Consider the following 20,956-nt stretch of genomic DNA (forward strand, 5'->3'; position numbering starts at 1 on the left):
GACATGAATGGGTTTACTGATATTCCTGGATTTATTTCACTCGGGCAGAAATTCTATGGTGGGCTGAGATGATCTCAAGCGACTAGAACGCTTGAAGAAACAAAAATGGCAGGAATTGCAAAATACCAGACAAAAAAAGAAAGCTGAAACCTAGTCCTAATTTTACAATTGCACTGCCCATTGCGGTGTCCCGGGGTCGTGTGAACCCCTTCTATGACCTTCTGACAAGCAAACTCAATGTAGATGACCAGGCTGAGTCCGAAGGTGGGGTCAAATGTGTCATTTGTCTCAAGTGCTTTCATGACCACAAGAAATCCAAGTCCAACCCACTTTGCATTCCTTCTAGTCTTATCTTCCACTAGTTTCCCTTGACTGTTAGTAGTTCAGATTCTTGTAGAGACCTTAAGCTTGCCCACAAGAAATCCAAGTCCAACCCACCCTGCATTCCTTCTAGTCTTATCTTCCACTAGTTTCCCTTGACTGTTAGTAGTTCAGATTCTTGTAGAGACCTTAAGCTTGCCCACAAGAAATCCAAGTCCAACCCACCTTGCATTCCTTCTAGTCTTGTCTTCCACTAGTTTCCCTTGACTGTTAGTAGTTCAGATTCTTGTAGAGACCTTAAGTTTGCCCACAAGAAATACAAGTCCAACCACCTTGAATTCCTTCTATTCTTATCTTCCACTAGTTTCCCTTGACTGTTAGTAGTTCAGATTCTTGTAGAGACCTTAAGCCTGTCCTCAAGAAATCCGTCCAACCCACTTTGAATTCCTTCTATTCTTATCTTCACTAGAACTGCCTGGATTTCTTGATTTCCCACCCCTGACAGATAAAGGGGAGGCCAGATCCACTTAACAACTGTCTTACTAACTTAGCTAACTTAACAACTGCCGTGATTCACTTAACAACTGTGGCAAGAAGAGAGAAGTAGAGAGGAGTCATAATTCAGGATGAAAGCGATGTTCTCGAGTTAAATGGTGAAGGAAATAGAAGTGGATGCAAAAAAAAAAACCCATGTACTATCATCTTAGATATCAGCTATATTTCTGGAGCAAAGGGGATATATCAATGATGGCACTACGGTTACATTGGACTGTTCAAAACTAATAACTGTGAGAGGGAATTTGGAGTCCTAATGGATGATCACTTAAACACGAGCCAGCTGTGTGGGTCAAATACGTCATCAGTCTTGAGTCCCTTCGCACGAGAGATCTAAGTCCAGCCCACCTTGAATTCCTTCTATTCTTATCTCCCGCTAGTTTCCTTTGACTGTGAGTGGTTCAGATTCTTCTAGAGAGTTGAAGCTTGCAGCAAATCTTTACACTCATCTGAACTGAGATATTGCAATACTGCTATCATGTCACCCCCTATAATTTCTTTTCATTAAACTAGGCGGGATACAAATAAATAAATAAAACACTGCACCTCAGTTCTACCTCCTTAAAATTTGCTACAGCTCATTGTGGAGCAATGAAGAAATACACCCTTGCCACATCAACAATTATACAAGAAATAATTGTCCAAAGAGGGGGAAAATTCGTTTTTAAAACCGTGTGGTGTTTTAAGCGTTTTTTAATAAAAGCAAATATTTGGTATATTTGATAACGCCATTTCAGTTCTAAGATGTACTGCTCTATCCATTCCTTTTCATTTACATAAATAAGGCGAAATGCTTAATTTCCGTTTCTCACTTTAATTCTTTTCTTAAAAAAAAATTTTTTTTGCCATAGTTATATAAACATTTTGTTAATGTTTGGAAGTTTGCCATCGGAAGATTATGCAACATTAAATTGGCTAGAGAACTACAACTCACTATCTCTTCTGAAACTGCTTACTTTACTGAGATGATAATGATATTTCTACAAAAAAAAGGGGGGGATAACTTGCATATAAAGGAAAAGAATTGTTGCTACGTTTTGGCTTCACTCCAGTATTGCAGTGGTGCATTTTATAAGACATTTTATAAGGCCTTGGCATGAAAAAGATGTGATGGCTCAGTGGCTAGGATGCTGAGCTTGTCGATCAGAAAGGTCGGCACTTCGGCGGTTTGAATCCCTAATGCCGCGAATGAGCTCCCGTTACTTGTCCCAGCTTCTGTCAACCAAGCAGTTCGAAAGCATGGAAAAAAATGCAAGTAAAATAGGGACCACTTTGGTGGGAAGGTAACAGCGTTCCGAGCGCCTTAGAACATACTGTATGTGTGAGAGGAAACTTTACCTTTACCTTATTCACATTTGCATCTGTTTTTGGTCGACATGATATCAAAAAAGATGTTGAGATTCTAGAAAGAGTGCAGAGAAGAGCAACCAAGATGATTAGGGGACTGGAGACTAAAACATATGAAGAACGGTTGCAGGAACTGGGTATGTCTAATGTTTAATGAAATGAAGGACTAGGGGAGACATGATAGTAGTGTTCCAATATCTCAGGGGTTGCCACAAAGAAGGGGGAGTCAAGCTATTCTCCAAAGCACCTGAGGGTAGGACAAGAAGCAATGGATGGAAATTAATCAAGGAGAAAAGAAACGTAGAACTGAGGAGACATTTTCTGACAGTTAGAACAATCAATCAGTGGAACAGCTTGCCTCCAGAAATTGTGAATGCTCCAATGCTCCAACACTGCAAGTCTTTAAGAAGATGTTGGATAGCCATTTGTCTGAAACAGTATAGCGTTTCCTGCCTAGGCAGGGGGTTGGACTAGAAGACCTCCAAGGTCCCTTCCAACTCTGTTATTCTGTTATTAAGTTATAAGGTAGAAAGAGTGCAGAGAAGAGCAACCAAGATGATTAGGGGACTGGAGGCTAAAACATATGAAGAATGGTTGCAGGAACTGGGTATGTCTAGTTTAATGAAAAGAAGGACCAGGGGAGACATGATAGCAGTGTTCCAATATCTCAGGGGCTGCCACGAAGAAGAGGGAGTCAAATTATTCTTCAAGGCACCTGAGGGCAGGACAAGAAGCAATGGGTGGAAACTAATCAAGAAGATAATAAATGGTGAACTAAGGAGAAATTTCCTGACAGTTAGAACAATTAATCAATGGAACAGCTTTCCTCAAAAGTTGTGGGTGTCCCAACATTAGAAGTTTTTAACAAGAGATTGAACAACCATTATACAGTCTCCTGCTGGGGGAGGGTTTGGATTGGAAGAGGGTTTGCCAACCTTTTGGATCTCAGGCCCCACTCAAATCATAATTTTAAATCCCGTGGGCCACTAATATGAATTAGTGACGGGATCAGGTCCTTCAGGCACTTAGCTTGGCCACCTGTTAGTGGAGAGAATCACCTGGGGTCACTCCGGGGTTTGCTGTCCATTGCAGCTAGGAATCTCAAATACAGCCAAGAATGAATGTTTGGCTTGTAGCCAGCCTGGCCCCCTGCAAACTCTTTCAAGGTGCCCGGCCAAAGTTTTGCACATCGTTCACTGAAGCACCTGGACTCCCAGGGAGGGAGGGAGGGAGGGAGGGAGGGAGGGAAGGGCTCAGTGGTGGGTTTCAAAAATTTTGGGAACCTACTCTGTGGGTGTGGCCTCCTTTGTGGGAGTGGCTTGCTGCCCATGTGACAGGATGGGAGTGGCTTGCCGCCCATGTGACCGGATATGAAGATGCCGACGACACTTGTCAGAACCACCTTAAATTACCTCACACACAGCACTGGCATGCATAAGAATAGGATGTAAACTTGTTTTTTAAAAGGCATCTTTGGTTTGCGTTAAAACAACTTCAACACACGCAATGTTCTGATTGCACCACAAACGCAGTAGTCTCCTTACCTTTCACAGAGGCACTGAGTTTTATAAATAGGAGCATGATAGTGTAGAATAATCCTATCCAAGGACCAGTGGTGGGTTTCAAAAAGTTTTTGAACCTCTTCTGTAGGTGTGGCCTGCTTTCCGGGTCCACTGGTGGAACCTCTTCTAACCGGTTCGGTAGATTTGATGAACCGGTTCTACCGAATAGGTGCGAAGTGGTAGGAACCCACCTCTGGATCCTAAACTTCCATTCTTGTAAAAAAAAAATAGAAAAACTTACAAGAACCTGTAATCCTCGCAACTTTTTTTGTGCGTGAGAGAAAGAGAAACGTGCATTATCCTAGCAATATGTCATTCTGAACAGCTCCAGCCCAAGGCATTCTTTCCTGAGTTGGATCAACAAGGATTACCTCATATTGTAGGCTATTAATATCACAGTCTTTCATGGATGATATCCTTGGCCACATAGGATGTTGGTTTTTTTCCCTCAGCTTCACCTGATACGTCAGTTGCACCCCTTCCTGGATCGGGATGCCCTGTGCACAGTCACTCACGCCCTCGTCCTTTCTCACCTGGACTACTATAACGCTCTCTACATGGGGCTGCCCTTGAAGAGCACCCGGAGGCTTCACCTGGTCCAGAATGCAGCTGCGCGGGTGATCATGGGGGTACCTAGGTGCTCCCATGTTACACCCCTTTTAGGCGGCCTGCACTGGTTGCTGGTTGTCTTCTGGGTACGATTCAAGGTACTAATTATGACCTTTAAAGTGCTCCATGGCTTAGACCCAGGGTACTTGCAAGACCACCTACTACCACCGGCTCAGGGTTGACTCAGCCTTCCATCCTTCCGAGGTGGGTAAAATGAGGACCCAGATTGTTGGGGGCAATATGCTGACTCTCTGTAAACCGCTTAGAGAGGCCTGAAAGGCCTATGAAGCGGTATATAAGTCTACTGCTATTGCTATTGCTATTGCTATTGCTATTGCTACCACCAGTAGCATCCCACCATCCAGTGTGATCCCTCAGAGTTGGCCTCCTCAGAGTGCCGTCGACCAGACAGTGTTGGCTAGCGACCCCCAGGGGGAGACCCTTCCTTCTGGAATGAGCTGCCCCCGGATCTTCGCATAATCCCCGACCTCTGGTCCTTCCGACGCACCCTAAAAAATTGGCTTTTCCAGCAAGCCACCCTGGCCTGAATTGGAGGTTTTTTGGATACTTTATTTAATGTCCCTTTTAATTTTTGTAATATGTGTTTTCTTTTATGTTGTACGCCACCCTGAGTCTTTGGGAGAAGGGCGGCATATAAATCCAATAAACCTAAACCTAAACTTAAGGTACCTGCCTCTCACCTTCTTGATACAGGTAACAATCAAATAGGATGTAAGCCAGGTCTTCCACCTCTGCCGCTCCACAAATGCAGAGAGGTTCATTGTAGGGTCTAGAATGGAATCTCCCATATCTGATCATAGCTGGATACCTGTGCTTTGAGACGAAACTATGTGATCGGGCAATGCAGGAAAAATCTGGTTCACTACAGTTCAATCTGTTGGCTCAGTAGCGGTCAGTGATTGAAACACATAAGGGAACATCGCTCCTGCCGGCTTGAGTCCAGAAATAGTTCCATAGGTCGAAGGCGTAGACATTTTGGTGAGGTACCAACATTTAGTACTATAAGGAGCCCCAGACCGCTCTTGAGTGAACGTCTGCCAGTTTGAACTGAGGTAACGGAATGTGAGGCAACTGGCAGTTGGAAGAGAGTTCTTTTTAGGTGGGGAGGGGGAGTAGAACTCCTTAGCATCAGAGTGTGCTAATAACTGTATAAGAAAGGCTAATGATCTGATGGTCATTTCAAAAAATCCTTTCTTAGTGAGCACCTAGAATCCAAGATTTATACGTGCCAAATTTCAAGTTTGTAGGCTTTATGGTTCTGGGGATTTCATGATGAGTGAATGATATTTGGCTTTTATAGAGAGAGAAAGATTGTGTGGATCTGTTTCAGATATATCTGAATCTTGGTTATTCTATGGACCGAGATCTCTCGATGTCTTCTGATCTTGCATTATACTTTGAGTTGTTTTATGTTCTAGCTGGTGTCAGCTTTGCATAGGGCAGCCAAGCTAAAAACTTCAGGAACAGCTAGGGAGAGGAGATAATTTGCAAGAGTAATACCTACTGTCTCCTGCATTAAATTAATTGCTTTCAGGAAAGTTTGATTGCCCAAAAATATAAGCCACGTGGGAAACTTTAAACTGAGTACCATAGAGCCTTCTTGCAGATGGAGAGTCATATCCGCAAGAGTTAGTGCCTTCTGACTAGTTACAGATTTCAGAATATCATTTGAACACTTTCTGGCTGTATTAGAAAAAGACATTTCAGAACACAGGGAGAATGGCCTAGAACAGTGACGGCAAACCTTTTTCTTACAGCGTGCCAAAATTGCACTCAGTCTCCCTGCCCAACTGTGCATGCACGCAAAATCCCCCCTCCTTCCCGTGCATGTGCGTGCAACCCCTCCCCAGGCTCCGGTTTCTTCCACTATCTCCAAACCATCAGTCACATCTAGTCCATTCAAAATACAGTCCAGTTCAGAGGTGGGTTTCAAAAATTGTTCGAACCTATATGCGGCAGGAGGGAGGTGGCGCTGGACTTGGACAGAGGTGAGGCATCGTGACACGAGACCGTCGGAGGAGCCCAGAAGAGCAAGCAACCCAAGTACCATTAGTCAGTTGGTGTAAAGCTCATTTACTCTCCGTGGTACACCAAGGATAGGCAAGCATGCTCTGAATAGATTGAACTAGCAATCTAGGTGGTCAGGAGCGCATTGAGTGTCTAGCTTGTGTACATTTCCCTGGCATCGCATGTCATGCACTAAATAAATAAGCCCAGCTAATATTCCCAAAAAGCCTGAGAAATATTGGAGTGATTTTGAGGTTCCACCACAAAACCGCGCTCGACTAAACCGCGCCCGACTAAACCGCGTCGCTGACGTCATCAACAGGGCGACAACAGCGCAGAGACAGAAGCACACTGTAAATCCTAAACCTAAAATTAACCCCTAAACCTAACCCCCCTAAACCTAATCCTAAACGTAACCCTAAACCTAACCCTTAACCTAACCCTAACCCTAACCCTAACCCTTAACCTAACCTTAAACCTAATCCTAACCCTAAACCTAACCCTAAACCTAACCCTTACCTTAAGTTGAATCGGCTTGCTTTCAAAGCGCTATTTAAAGCGCCCTTCTTTCTCCGCGCTAGCTGTTGTCGCCCTGTTGATGATGTCAGCGACGCGGTTTAATTGGGCGCGGCTTAGTCGAGCGCGGTTTTGACGGGTCACGGATTTTGATAGTAGGAACACAATTCGACAGCGCTGTTTGCTCACTTCAGAATGAAGAGAGGGGCACACCGATACATTTTAATTGCATCTATAAGCAGGTTTGTGTCAACTCGGCTTCCAAATTTCTCTTCATCCCCTGGTAGCAAAACTGGATTTTGTGGGCATTTATAAGCCCACAGATGTTGCAATCAGAATAAATTATGGAAATTGCAAAATTAAACTGTCCAAATTGGCAGTCTCTAACCTTAGGAAATTTAGGGGCTGTCTGCTTTGAGCCCTAGCATGCATAATGGCATAATTTACTTATTATACCTTCTCCCGATACTGTATTTTTCCATTAGCAAATAAGCACTCAGTGCAGTAGATAAATAAATAAATGTTTTTTAAAAAAACAAAAAAACAAAACAACGAAGGCATAATTAACAAAGGATTTCATTAAAACAGATCTGAATACCTTTTCTGAAAGCGGAGAGGAGGTTTGCGTTAAAACAACTTCAACACACGCAATGTTCTGATTGCACCACAAACGCAGTAGTCATCCTTACCTTTCACAGAGGCACTGAGTTTTATAAATAGGAGCATGATAGTGTAGAATAATCATATCCAAGGACCAGTGGTGGGTTTCAAAAAAATTTGGAACCTCTTCTGTAGGTGTGGCCTGCTTTCCGGGTCCACTGGTGGAACCTCTTCTAACCGGTTCGGTAGATTTGATGAACTGGTTCTACCGAATAGGTGCGAACCGGTAGGAACCCACCTCTGCTCTGGGGTAAAACCTTACCAGTCATTGGAGGGCTAGAGGCTGGAATATTTGTTGAGAGAAATAAAGATCTCTCAAGAGGCCTGCCTTGCATTGACCGCCTGGGCAGTTGTAGGATTCAAAAATATTTTACTACTGGTTCTGTGGGCGTGGCTTGGTGGGCGTGGCATGGCTTGGTGGGTGTGGCATGGCTTGGTGGGCGTGGCATGGTGGGGGGCATTGCAGGGGAAGGATACTGTAAAATCTCCATTTCCTCCCGATCAGCTGGGCTCAGAAGGCAGAGAATAAATGTGGGCGCGGCCTGTCAGAGGTGTTATTTGCCGGTTCTCCGAACTACTCAAAACCGGTTCTCCAGAACTGGTCAGAATCTGCTGAATGCCATCTCTGAACCTGGGTCATAACAGAGGCAAATGTCAGGGTTCCAAGTAACACCCCCTGTCAGGCCTGCAGTTATATCCCTTTTAGAATCTTTGGCCTGCCACACTTTCTATTATTTCACTATGCTGTTTCATTAGTGTAGTAGTTGGGAGGGGGGAATAGAAAGGAGTAGAATTGTGGAATGTGTTGTTGTCATTCTTTTCTAGAAGCCCAAGGTCATCTTTTGTCTCCGCACCTCTGCACCTGACTGGAACCAGCTGGGTGGAGATTCCAGCATGGAAGAAGAAGATTGGACCATGTGATGGATTTGTGGGTGTGGGGACAAGATCATGAACTTTCAACTGGGTGGGAATCCGATGTAACTTCCAGAATTGGGATTTCACAGATGTGCTAAGATGTCCGGCTTATTAAATTGGAACTTTAAGGATTGTTTTGCCTTGGACTCTGATTTAATTCTGCATGATACTTGGAACGCTGACACCCCCAATGAAAGAAGACTCCCAGGCCCATGCGTGGCCCCCTTGCACCCAGCTTTTGGCTTGGAGGGGCTACTAATTTAGCAACTTCAGTGACTCACTTAACAAATAGGGCAAGAAAAGTCATAATATGGGGCAAACTCTCTTAACAAATTTCTCACTTAACAACGTAGATGTTGGGCTCAATTGTGGTCATACGTTGAGGACTTCCAGTACACAATTTCAATGAGAAACAGACCAAAGTTGGTCAGTCCGACTGTTGATTATGAGAGTTGAAGGTCTCTTCGGCCACCCGGTCCCCACCAGATGTTTTTACCTACTCTAATCCATAGCCAGCAGAACTAATCACATCTGGAAGAGGACTATGTTTGGGTCCATTGGGCCCCATCAATTAAACATCTAAGATCCAGGAGAATCTTGAAAGTCCTCCTTGTCTATCGCAGAGACTACATGCAAGAATGAGCATGCAGTCCAACTCATGATTAAGGCATGATGTCATTATGCAAATAACATAAGACATATAATTAGCATCAGGGCTATCATGTCCCACTTTCTCTTCAATCCCCACCCACCTCCACCTTCACACAAGCCAACATGGTGTCTACCACGGTGTCTCAATGATAGGGAAAATTTAGGAAAGGGTTCACCAAAAAAGGAATATGGTACAAAGATGAAGATCGCTTACCTTTCCTTAAATTTATGTTTCAGGAGGAAGGGAGGAAATAAGGGAGGGAGAGAGGAAGAGAGAAAGGAAGAAAGGAGATAGACAGGAAGGGAAGTAGGGAGGGAGGGAAGAAAGAAGGAAAGAAGGAAAGAGAGAGGGGGGAGGAAAGTAGGGAGGGAGGGGAAAGAAAGGAAGGAGATAGAGGGGAGGAGGGAGGGAAGTGGGGTGGGAGGAAAGAAGGAAAGAGAGAGAGGGAAGTAGAGAGGGAGGGAAAAAGGAAGGAGACAGAGAGGAGGGAGGAGGGAAAGAAAGAAATAGAGAGGAAGGGAGGGAGGAAAGAAGGAAAGAAGAAAGAAAGAAGGAGATAGGGAGGGAGGGAAGTAGGGAGGGAGGGGGAAAGCAAGGAAGGAATTAGAGCAGAGGGAGGAAAGAAGGAAAGAAGGAGATAGAGGAGAAGGGAAGTAGGGAGGGAGGAAAGAAGGAAAGAAAGATAGAGGGAAGTAGGTAGGGAGAGGAAAAAGAAAGGAAGGAGATAGGAAGGGGAAGGAAAAGAAAGGAAGGAGATAGAGAGGAGGGAGAGAGAGGAAAGAAATAAAGAAATAGAGAGGAAGGGAAGGAGGAAAGAAGGAAAGAAGAAAATAGAGAGGGGGGAAATAGGGAGAGGGGGAGGGAAAAAGGAAGGAAGGAGATAGAGAGGAGCGAGGGAAGGAAGGAGGGAGGGAGAAAGGAGGGAAGTCCTTCCATCCAGAGAGGCACAGTCACATAACATTGTCGGGAAGAAGTGTGCATTAAGCCTTGATTTTCCATATTCTTAATTCCTAGGCGATTCATAATTTAGGGAAATACAATCCTCATGGATTCTGTCCACTTTATGAAAATGTACCCCTAAAAATCCAGTTGGTAGAAAAAGAAGCCATGGAAACATCCCTCTGCCCAAGCACAGGTCACCACTGGCAGTATATTCCTGGGCAAGTTCGCAAGCTGCCTGTACCCGTTCAACCAAATCATTCATAAGGCAAGCAGATGCATTGGCACATCTGGCACACCTGATTAGGCTTCCTGATTAAACTTCATGTTGACTGTTTAGTGATATTTTTTTCTCCCTGACTTAATGCACAAACGCCCGGCTGCTTAACTAGTGCAAGGATCAGTTTCAATGGAAATGCAGGAATGGTGTTAATTTGGAAATCAAATTAGATGTGTTGTATAAACATTGTTGTATAAACACATCTACTGGGTGTAGTGTAACAGTGCCACTGTCTTTGGAGAACATGAAAGGAGAATCTGAAAGTATTGGGTAAATCAATTCCTTCCTTCTTCTCATTCCCATTTCCTTCCTTTCTTCTTTCCTTCTTTCCCTGCTACTCATTCCATTCTCCTTCCTTCCTTCCTCCCTCCCATCTTCTTATTCCAATTTCCTTCCTTTCTTCTTTCCTTCTTTCCCTCCTATTTATTCCCTTCTCCTTCCTTCCTTCCTTCCTTCCTTCCTTCCTTCCTTCTTCTCATCTCCATCCCATTCCTTTCTCCTTTCCTTCTTTCCCTCCTTCTATTCATTCCCTTCTTCCTTCCTTCCTTCCTTCCTTCCTTCCTTCCTTCCTTCCTTCCTTTCTTCTTCCTTCCAGCAGAAAAAGCAAGCTCCAGGTCTCCTCTACTACAAAGTTATGAATTTGAGACAAGCGTTCATATAAGCTGAAATAACTATAAATAAATATTACAGATCATATGTTGGTTATGGTTCTATATTACTATACCACCATTTGAAAACTGTTCACGTAAAAATAGGAATTCATTAGGTCCAGGAAACTTTCTGGAGGTAGGTTGGTGCGCATTCAATGAAATCTTCAGAACAGTTTATTCACTGCTAACTAAAGTCTTATGGATTTCCTTCCTTCCTTCCTAAATCTGATTCAACTTATTAAGATTTAAGCCTTCCGAATATTATTATTATATACTTTATTCATTAAACATGAAACTCAGTCAGCTGAACATTTAAAAATGTATCACAAATAATATTGACTGACACTGATGGTTGATATGGGTTGCTGCCAGCATCCTAGGTATCAACCAAGTATTTTCTTAAAATGTATGATGAATCATTACTATTATGTGGTTAATCTTTGGTGATATTCACAGCCTTTGGGTATTCACCTTCCTTCCTAAATCTGATTCAACTTATTAAGATTTAAGCCTTCCGAATATTATCATCATATACTTTATTCATTAAACATGAATCTGTCAACTGAGCATTCAAAAATGCATCACAAATACCATTGACTGGTGCTAATGGTTGACACAGGTTGCTGCCAGCATCCTAGGTATCAAATTTTATTATTATTATTATTATTATTATTATTATTATTATTATTATCATCATCATCATCATTATCAGTAGTAGTAGTAGTAGTAGTAGTAGTAGTAGTAGTAGTAGTAGAAGTAGTAGTAGTAGTAGTGTTTCATTCCTTTCTGCTCCCAATCTTGAATAAGAATCAGATCTAGAAATTACAAGTAGATGTATTCATAGATGAGACTTAAACTTAAATTCTAGTGTCCCAACACAATGAAATGCTACATTTTTTCTCATTAAGCCACAAAATGTTTTTTTTTATTCTGGACCCAGGGGGCTTCTCAACTGAAAAACTGAGAGCAAACAATGTCTTCAAGGTGAGTTTAAAAATAGAATAGAATAAAAATAGAAACACATTTTTTAAAAACCCAACAACAAACCAAACACTCAACAAAAGCAGCACCCTTCATGTCAACAACCAGTTTTTTCAACTTGAAAAGTGTTTTTTTTTCTCTCCTAAAGTCAAAAAAGAACGCAAGAAAAATGTATGGGAGGGAGGAAGACATATCCACCCATGAAAGCTAATCTATTTCAGCTCTTCTTAAATTGACTTCATTCACGTAGCGATAAATGAAGATCTAGCACATACATTCCCACAGCTTGGCTAGTTGGTTAATGCTGGTTAGTTGTACAAACCTAACCCATTTCATCAGTGTATGCCACCACGGACCTGGGTGTTGTTCAAACAGAGTCGTGGATTGTGAATTCTGCAGGACTGGGAATTAAACCATGATTACTTCGCCATTGATTTTGATAGGTTCCACAGGCAACTAATTTCACAATGAGGATTAATGCATCCTCATCGCAAGGTTGACTCAGCCTCCCATCCTTCTGAGGTGGACCCAAATGAGGAGCCAGATTGTTGGGGGCAAGAGGCTGACTCTGCAAACCACTTAGAGAGAGATGTAGAGCACTATAATGTGTAAAGTTCCGGCTCTCTGGAACGAGCTCCCCGTGGAGATTCGAACCCTCACCACCCTCCAGGCCTTCCGCAAAGCCCTTAAAACCTGGCTGTTCTGACAGGCCTGGGGCTAATGAACTTTTGTCCCCCCCTCGAATGGTATGGTTGTTGTGTGCTTTTAAAATTGTGGTATTGTTTTGTTTCGTGTTTTTTCTTTTCCTTGTTTGTACCCCCCCCCCTTGACTTGGGTTGTGAGCCGCCCTGAGTCCCCTTCGGGGAAAAGGGCAGCATAGAAATATAATAAATGAAATGAAATATATAAGTCTAAGTCCTATTGCTAGTCCTATCCTTGGCCAACAAAGAAGTTATGCATTGATTTAAGGCAGGATGATGTCACGCACCACCATGTGAATGTTCAAGGCTTATATTGGTTGGTCCAGCTTTTTGGACTCACTGGAGAAGAGCCTAATGCTGGGAAAGATTGAGGACAAAATCAGAAGAGGATGACAGAGAATGAAGTGGCTGGATGGAGTCACTGAAGCAGCCGGCGTGAGTTTAAATGGACTCCAGAGGATGGTAGAAGACAGGAAGGCCTGGAGGAATGTTGTCCATGGGATCACAATGGGTTGGACGTGACTTTGCAACTAACAACAACAACCAGCATTTTGTATCACAGGAATATTCAGACAGTTCAGGAGCCTGGGCAGAAAAGCAAATATATCACTGTTGCTTCCTAAAAACCATTATACATAGCAATATTGCCTTGATTTGGAAGGTGGAAGCCATTGGTAACTCTTTCTATCAAGGTTTGGCATTTCTATGTCCTTCATAACAGCTAGTGGCCAAGGGACCTTCTCTCTCCTATTATCAACCAGTGATATCTGGGAGACTTGGGATGCTCCATTTTGCAGCTCTAAAGCAGTGACATCCCAGGGAATTTAGGAGACACGTCTTCTCTCTAGCTATGTGGTCCATATTCAGGATAGAGTTGGGGCGACTAGATGGAGCTGAGCATTTACTGGCCAGATGCCCTTCCTGACACCTATATGGAGTTGACAGCAGATATGTTTTTCTTTGCATTCTAGGAGAGAAACATCTGCTCCTACCTAGGATTGAAGTCTCAACCTTCCAAGTGGAGGCAGGTATCTTCACCACTTGGCTACTACGCCACTCAATAGATAAATAGACAAAGAATGGAATTCCATAGTTGGATTCTATATTGTGTACAGAAAACTCTTCCTTTTATCATTCTGGTTTTCCGCATTATTTTTCTACAATGAAGGATTACAAATTCCACCCTGAGTGAGAGAACAACATATTTCCAGTCCCTTTTCTGTATGGCTTTATAGATTTCAACTTTATTTCCCTTCAAAATCTATAATTACCTGCAGGAGTTACCTTTTCTATAAATTGTTTTAAGTTCCCATCTGTAACATCCACTGAAACTATCTAGACTTTTGAAACTTGCAGTTAAAATGTTGGATGGCTAGGTATATACGCCGTATATTATTCACACCTTTGATGGAGCCTTGCCAGGTTGTGGCATACAGGATTGCTTGCAATCTTGGCCACTTTGGTGAGTTTTGATTTTGTGGTTAACACAATGGGAAAATTCCAGCTACATTCCAGAGGCACAGAAGCTAAGCATTTCACATCTCCTGCTAAAATGAACAGCTCAGAAATGTTGAGGACAGCAAGCTTCCAACAAATAGCGCGATCGGCACAAAAGATTTTTCCCCCCTTCCTTTTGTTGTTCAACTCTTATTATCTGTGTTATTAACTTAATAGCCAACCCAAATGAAAGCGAGCTACTGGATAAATGCTTTAGTGAGAGGCGCTGTAAAAGGGCCACTAAGTGGAATTAATAGAAAAATTAAAGCACCATAAAAAGAAGCAGCTGGAATGCTTATTTTTAACTTGATCTTCTGAGCCTCTCCACTAATAAACACACATTGAGGCCAGTCCTCAACCATTCAGACCGCAAATTCACTTTCATGATAAGATAAGAGGGGCACTGCTGTGTAAGAACGAAGGGAATCGACACACGCATGTGACACAGACAAAACTTTCTCCCCCACCCCCCCAATGAAGACACCCATTACAGAAGTGTGTTAGATCGTCCAGCCGGTTAGCGATCCGTTGCCACAGGTAAGAACATCAACACGTAAGCCTAAGGAAAGTGGCAGCTGTGTTGTTTGTCGTGCTGACAATTCTAATTAAGATGAAACGGACCTTCCTTTCGAAAACAGGCAGCGTTTCTATGTATTAATAACCTTGTTGGTGCAACAAGACCAAACAGTCATATGATAATTTCCATCTTGATTAATCACACAATTCTATTTGTTCACCTCCCGCCCAATAGAATCCAGCTGAGGAATAATTAACCAGTCATATCTTGGGACTGCCACAGGTAGCAGCAATATCCTAATAAGACATATCTGTTGGCTTTTAAAACATACGCATCTTGTAATGGAGCCACTGCAAAAATGGTTAGAGAGGGCATCCCCACCACTTCAATACTTGAATGCTCTTTTGCCAACTTCTTTTTAACCGGGAGTTTCGGGCGGATGGGGTTGATAGACCGACATTTACTTTAAATTGAGAAAGGGAAGTTTGCCTGGTGCCAACTGCCAATTCTACTGCACTAAAAAGAGTTTATTTAACTCTTTTTTTAAAGAGTTCAACTGTTGAAAAACAAAATATTCCCGGCGTTGTTATATTGCTCAACGGCTGACTACTTTCTTTTTCACAAGAAGTGATAGAAATTATGAGCCTGTAATTAGGATAGTCGTAAAGACTTTCTAGACAATTCACCTCCTTCCCAAAATAAGTGATCAGAAGGCACGGTTAAAAATATAACACTGAGTAAGCTCTTTGTATCCCAACAAGACTTCAGCTCAGATATAACATCTTCCAAACTATCAATTTGTAAAGATTTTGTAGTTAGCGCATTGAAAATGAGCTTATAATAATAGCCCAGGAACAATCAGGGAAGTTGGTAAATGTTTTCCCTAAGATGTTATCAAGCTTAAACAAATGAAAAAAAGAAACTTGCAGCTCAAATCCTTCTAACACCTGTCCCCCAAATGATAGGAGTCTGAGAAGTAGTTCCCAGGGTTTATGCGTAGGAATAAGCAGGCCTAATTGTTTTGAAAAGTTGCTGTGCTGAATATTCTCCTCTAAATAAGTATTTTTGTGTCAGGGATCCATGCCAAGGAATAATGCCAGAAGCATTTCCTTAGCATTTTTGAGGAAGCACGCTCTTGATTCGTGTTGCTTCCCAGACATGGGTGGGGAGAGAGGGAAGCAACAGTTAATTTCCCCTGAAAGCTTTCTGGTCCCTGTTTTTACTCCCCGCTTATTCTTTTGCAATGGAGAAAACGCTTCCCAGGAATATGGGCAAAGTGGGAAAGACTCGAGCATCAGTTTGGGAAATTCAAATTGTCTGGCCGTTTTAAGAAAGGGGAAGACTCTTGGCGGTAACCCCAGAACTTCAAGGAAGGGTGAAAACTTCAGCCTGGCATCCAAGGATTTCCTTGCCTTCAACCCTACAGTTGGCCAACCCTTAAACTCAGCTTGAGGCGCACCTGACCCTTCTTATTTCTTCCTTGCCTTCGGCTCCACCTGTCCATTGCTCAGACAAAACGTGGCCTCCCCACTCAACCAAGGCCATCCCCTCCCTCCCCACCCCAACCCCGAGAAAGGGACTTACCGATGGTGGTGATGACTGTAATGGCAAAGTAGAAAGAGCCGGCAAATTTCCACTGGACGCCGGCCCGGTGGGGCTCCGACTGCATGATGATCTCTTCCAGTTGCTGGTAGTCGTCGCTGGTGATGTTGTATTTCCCCTTCAGCCGGGTCTCCTCGGCTTTCAGCTGCTGCTCCTCGCGCAGCTCGTGCTCCGACTCGAGGGCGTCGAAGACCGCCGCCCCCACCAGCAGGTAAGTGAACGTGCAGATGATCAGCGAGAGAGTCCGCACGTTCTGCCTCTTCATGGCCGCCAGGAAGGGCCCGCCGCGGAGGGGACCATGTCCCCCCCTGGCCGCCCGCGGATCCGACAGGGTGGCCGCGAGGCAGCCGCCCCGCCAGGCGAGCAGCGCGGGGCGGCGGCGGCGGCGGCGACGTGCAATAGGGCTCCCTCGGCACGGCGGCTGTCCTTGGTGCTGAATCGGCGGCGGCTGCTCGTCTTCCTGCGAGGCGGAGAGGCAGAGGAGGCTGCTGGAGCGTCGGGCGAGCGGGAGGCGCAGCCGGCAAACCGCGCGCAAGAGCTGCGCCAAGCAAGCCGTCCCGGCGCGCAGGGCCATCAACGGCGCCTCTCCTTAACAAGCCAGCTTGGAGCCGTCGGGAAAGGGAAGGAGGAAAGCGCCGGCCCGCGTGGCCCGCAGCCTGAGCTACAGCTTTCTCTCGCCCAGCCTCGCCAAAGACGCCCACTCTTGGCAAACTCCCGGCCCCCGCCGAGCCGGGGGCGCGGAGGACTCCCGGACTCTACTTCTCTTTCTCTCTTTCCTTCTTTCTTTCTTTTCTTTTCTTTCTTTGTCTGTCTCTCTCTTCTCCTCGCTTCTCTTTCCTGCCTTTCCAAAGCTTGGTTACTCCAGGGCAGCTCTTAAGCCCCGGGAGGGGTGGAAGGATGCGGAGGTCCCATCAGAGGGGCTTAAAGGAGGTACTCCTTCATTGGGTAGAGGGAGAGGCAGAGGGGAGAGGAGACCCATCCGAAAGACGGCCGAGAGGCACACCTCTTCCAGCCCGGGCACGGCTGGGCTGTCTCTCCAGAAGCGGCCGGCGGGTGGCCAGCGGTTGCCCACTCCAATGGTGATTTTTTTTTTCTCCCCGAGGAGGCCTCGCCTGCATCGGCCAGGCTGTTCCCGGACCTCGGAGGGAACGGAGAGAGAACTTCCGGGACTGACCACAGCTTGCAAAGCCCGCGACTGCCTTAGATCCTCCTCCTCCTCCTCTTCCTCCTCCTCCCGCCCCCCCCCCCGAAAAAGTGTTGGGGGAACGAGATGCAAATACTCGCCAGGCAGGAGCACAGGAGCCGGAGATCAGCCCACGGGGAGCCCTGCGCTCAAAGCCTTGGGGAAGCTAAGCATCCCTCTACAGACGGGAAAGCTCCGTTCTCCAACCTGACCTCCTTCTGAATCCCCCAAATCTGGTCTGGCCTGGGGGTGGGAAGGGAAGAGGCAGTGGCGGAGTATTGGGAGCGCCCAATTTCCTGGGGCAAATGTTGGGTTCCCTCGCTCTTTGCTCTTTCCTCCTCCTTCCCCGCTCGGTCCGTTCAACCTCCCCTCTGGCTTAACCCAACTTTGGAGATACTTGCTCCACTAGGGAAGAAGCTGGAGCGGGGAAGGGGGCGGGGGGCGGGGGAGAGAGAAGGGAGGCGGGAGAGCCCGAAGGAAGAGAGCCGCCCCTCTCGGCCGGCCCTGGTTGGCGCTGGGGCCGCTGAACAAAAGAAACGTTCTCCGGAGCTCGGGGGGGCAAAAGCGACTTCGGCGGAGCTGAAGGGAACGGACTCCGCCCGGGGGCCGCCGCTCGGCCTGCCTGCAGCCACCTCGGCGGAGGGCGAGGCAACGCTCATCGATCAGAGCGGCTGGGGAGTCCGCGGAGACAGGTGTGCGTGCGGGAGGCTCGGTTCGGGCGGTTGCATTCTGCAGAAGGGCTCGCCCCCTCCCTCCCCAAAGGAGAGAAAGGGAGGAGGGAGGGAGAGACAGAGGGAGAAAGAGCAGTGAAGAGGAGGAGGAAGAGGAGGAGGATGGCCGAGCGATCCCTGGCTTGGAGTCGCTTGCAAAAACGAGTGATCGCCCGTTGTCACCCCCCCCTTCCTGCCGCCTCCGCCCCTTTCCTCTCCTCCTCTCCCCTTTCCTTCTTTCCTTCCCTGTCCTCTCCTTTCCTCCCCTCTCCTTTCTTTTCCTTCTTTCCTTTCCTTTTCCTTTTCCTTTCCCTTTCTCCTTTCCCTTTCGCAGGCAACAGAAACGAGGGACGGTCTGGTTTGAATCCCGCAGCAGCTTTCCGGGGCTTCCTGCTGTGGGTGGAAAGAGAAGACACCAACATTAGGGAACGCGGGAGAAGGGGGGTTTGCTGGCCCTTCTCCCCACCCGGCCATCCCTCGACCGCCCTCCCCTCCCCTTCGCCAGGGAAGTCTGGAGGAATCCGGGCGTTTGCAGGAGTGAAGCTTCCTAGGCGCGAAGGGAAGACTCTCGCCTTCCCTTTCCCAGCCTCGGCGGCCCTTCCAGGATGGAGACCGTGGGGCATGAAGGGGGCGGGGGCGGGGTGGACAGGCAGCTGGGGAGGAAACCGCCTCTCCCCTTCGGGGTCGACTCGTGCTTCAGTCTCAGAGTTGAGATGGAGTAGGGAGGAGTAAACCGTGGCTTGATTCAGGGGGCACACCGCCGCCGCCCCCCCCCTCCCCTCCATCCTCCCTGGCTCACCGAACCCAAAGCCGGAGCCTTTGGCAGTCATGGGAGGGGGGGAGAAAGGAGAAGGCACCCCCTCCCCCCTCCCTCTCGTCTCCCATCCACCCACCTTGTCTGGATGGGGAGGGGGGGTGAGAAAGAAGCTGGACGCCTCGCCTGCCGAGTCTCCTCCGGGTTGCTTGGCTTGCGATCCGCGGCCTCGTTGTCTCAGGCTCTGGCCCCGCCCCCTCTGAGCCGGCCCCTCCCCCTCTGTTCTGGGTTTCAAATCCGGCTCGGATGGCGAGAGGCGCCTCCCAGGCTCATCCCAAGGCGTGGTCCCGCCTTGGTAGGTTTTGGGGGGGGGGGAGATGTCCTTTCTCCCTTCATTGCCTGCCGCGTAGCCAAGTGGAGGAGGGGGTTTTGGCTGGCCGCTGGACAAAAGATCTGCAGAAGGTGGGCCACCTGGTTTCCTTGACCTCCGCTGCAGGGTCTTTCGCAGTCCCGAAGCGGAAAGTCCATGGCGCTTTCCTTACTCCGTGTTTAAAACTCTGCCAACGTAGGATTGGCTGCAAACTCATTGGACCAGGCTCATAGAGTAAATCTGAAGCTGTCTGCTTCGAGAGAAGTCCACTTGCCTTTTTTTGAGGGGCTGCCGCAGAGAGGAGGGGGTCAAGCTGTTTTCCAAGGTACCTGAAAGCCACACAAGGAACAATGGAATGGAAACTGAACAAGGAGAGATTCAACCTAGAAATAAGGAGAAATGTTCTGACAGTGAGAGCAATCAACCCATGGAACAGAAGTTGCCTTCGGAAATTGTGGGAGCTTCATCACTGGAGACTTTCAAGAAGATATTGGACTGTCATCTGTCAGAAATGGTGTAGGGTTTCCTGCTTGCTGGGGGTTGGACTAGATGACCTACAAGGTTCTTTCCAACTCTGTTAATCTGTAAAAAGGGTTTTCTTCTTGAGCAGTGGTTCAACTAGAAGACTAGAAGACCTCCAAGGTCCTTCCCAGCACTTTTCTGATTGATTGGCTGATTTCTTGATTGATTGTGATTGATTGAAAGGCTGATTTCTTGATTGATTAAGTGATTGATTGAAGGGCTGATTTCTTGCTTGATTGGCTGATTGATTGATTGGCTGATTGATTGATTGAGTTATAATCCATCTTGAGGATACCAATGATGGTGCAATCAACACAAGACTAGATAAGCCAGTGATGTGACTTGGTGGGAGCCTCAAAGGGCTTTGGCACAAGGCCTTTGTGCTCAACCTGGTCGCAAATCCTGGGGGGGGGGGAGGGTGTTCCCATCTCACCTTCCTACAATGAAACCCTGAGATGGAAGCTCCACACCTAGCATTCCTCTGCAACCAGCATGGAAGCTTTCAAGAAGAGACTGGACTGACACCTGTCAGAAATGGTGTAGGGCCGTGATGGCGAACCTATGACATGCGTGCCACAGGTGGCACGCAGAGCCATTTGTCAGGGCATGCAAAGCATTGCCCTGTTAGCTGGCCAGCTCACATGTGTGCGCCAGCCAACTGACTTCCGCCTTCTTTTGAGGCCATTTTTCTCCCTCCGGTGGCTTCCTTGAAGCCTCCAGAGCGTGAACAACCGGTCCTATGGGTAAACCAGAAGTTCGGGAACATACTTCCGGTTTGTCCATAGGGCCTTTTTTCATCCTCTGGAGCCTTCAGGGAAGCCTCCTGAAGCTTCCGGAGAGCCTCCAGGGGGGAGCAGGGGAGGCTGTTAAAGCCTCTGGAGCCTGGGGAGGGCAAAAAAATAACACCAAAAATGGGGGGGGGAGTGCTGGTCATGAGTGCATGCATGCTGGGGTTGTGCGCATAGCATTATGGGTGAGGCATGCCTACACACGGCTCCCCTGTGCTCTCCCCGCTTTTGGCACGCGAGCCAAAAAAGATTCACCATCACTGGTGTAGAGTCTCCTGCTTGGGCAGGGGGGGGAGG

General features: G+C 46.6%; 1 protein-coding gene across 1 annotated transcript in view; it reads right to left on the minus strand.

The window, feature by feature from the left end:
- Positions 1–16,597, minus strand: part of KCNK9 (potassium two pore domain channel subfamily K member 9) — a 103,319-nt gene extending 86,722 nt beyond the window's left edge. Inside the window, exon 1 of the mRNA XM_032222207.1 lies at positions 16,315–16,597. Coding sequence (XP_032078098.1) covers positions 16,315–16,597 — 283 coding nt within the window. The remainder of the gene's footprint in view (positions 1–16,314) is intronic.
- Between the last annotated feature and the right edge of the window lie 4,359 nt (positions 16,598–20,956).

The sequence above is a fragment of the Thamnophis elegans genome, chromosome 8 (assembly GCF_009769535.1).
Source record: "Thamnophis elegans isolate rThaEle1 chromosome 8, rThaEle1.pri, whole genome shotgun sequence".
Lineage (NCBI taxonomy): Eukaryota > Metazoa > Chordata > Lepidosauria > Squamata > Colubridae > Thamnophis > Thamnophis elegans.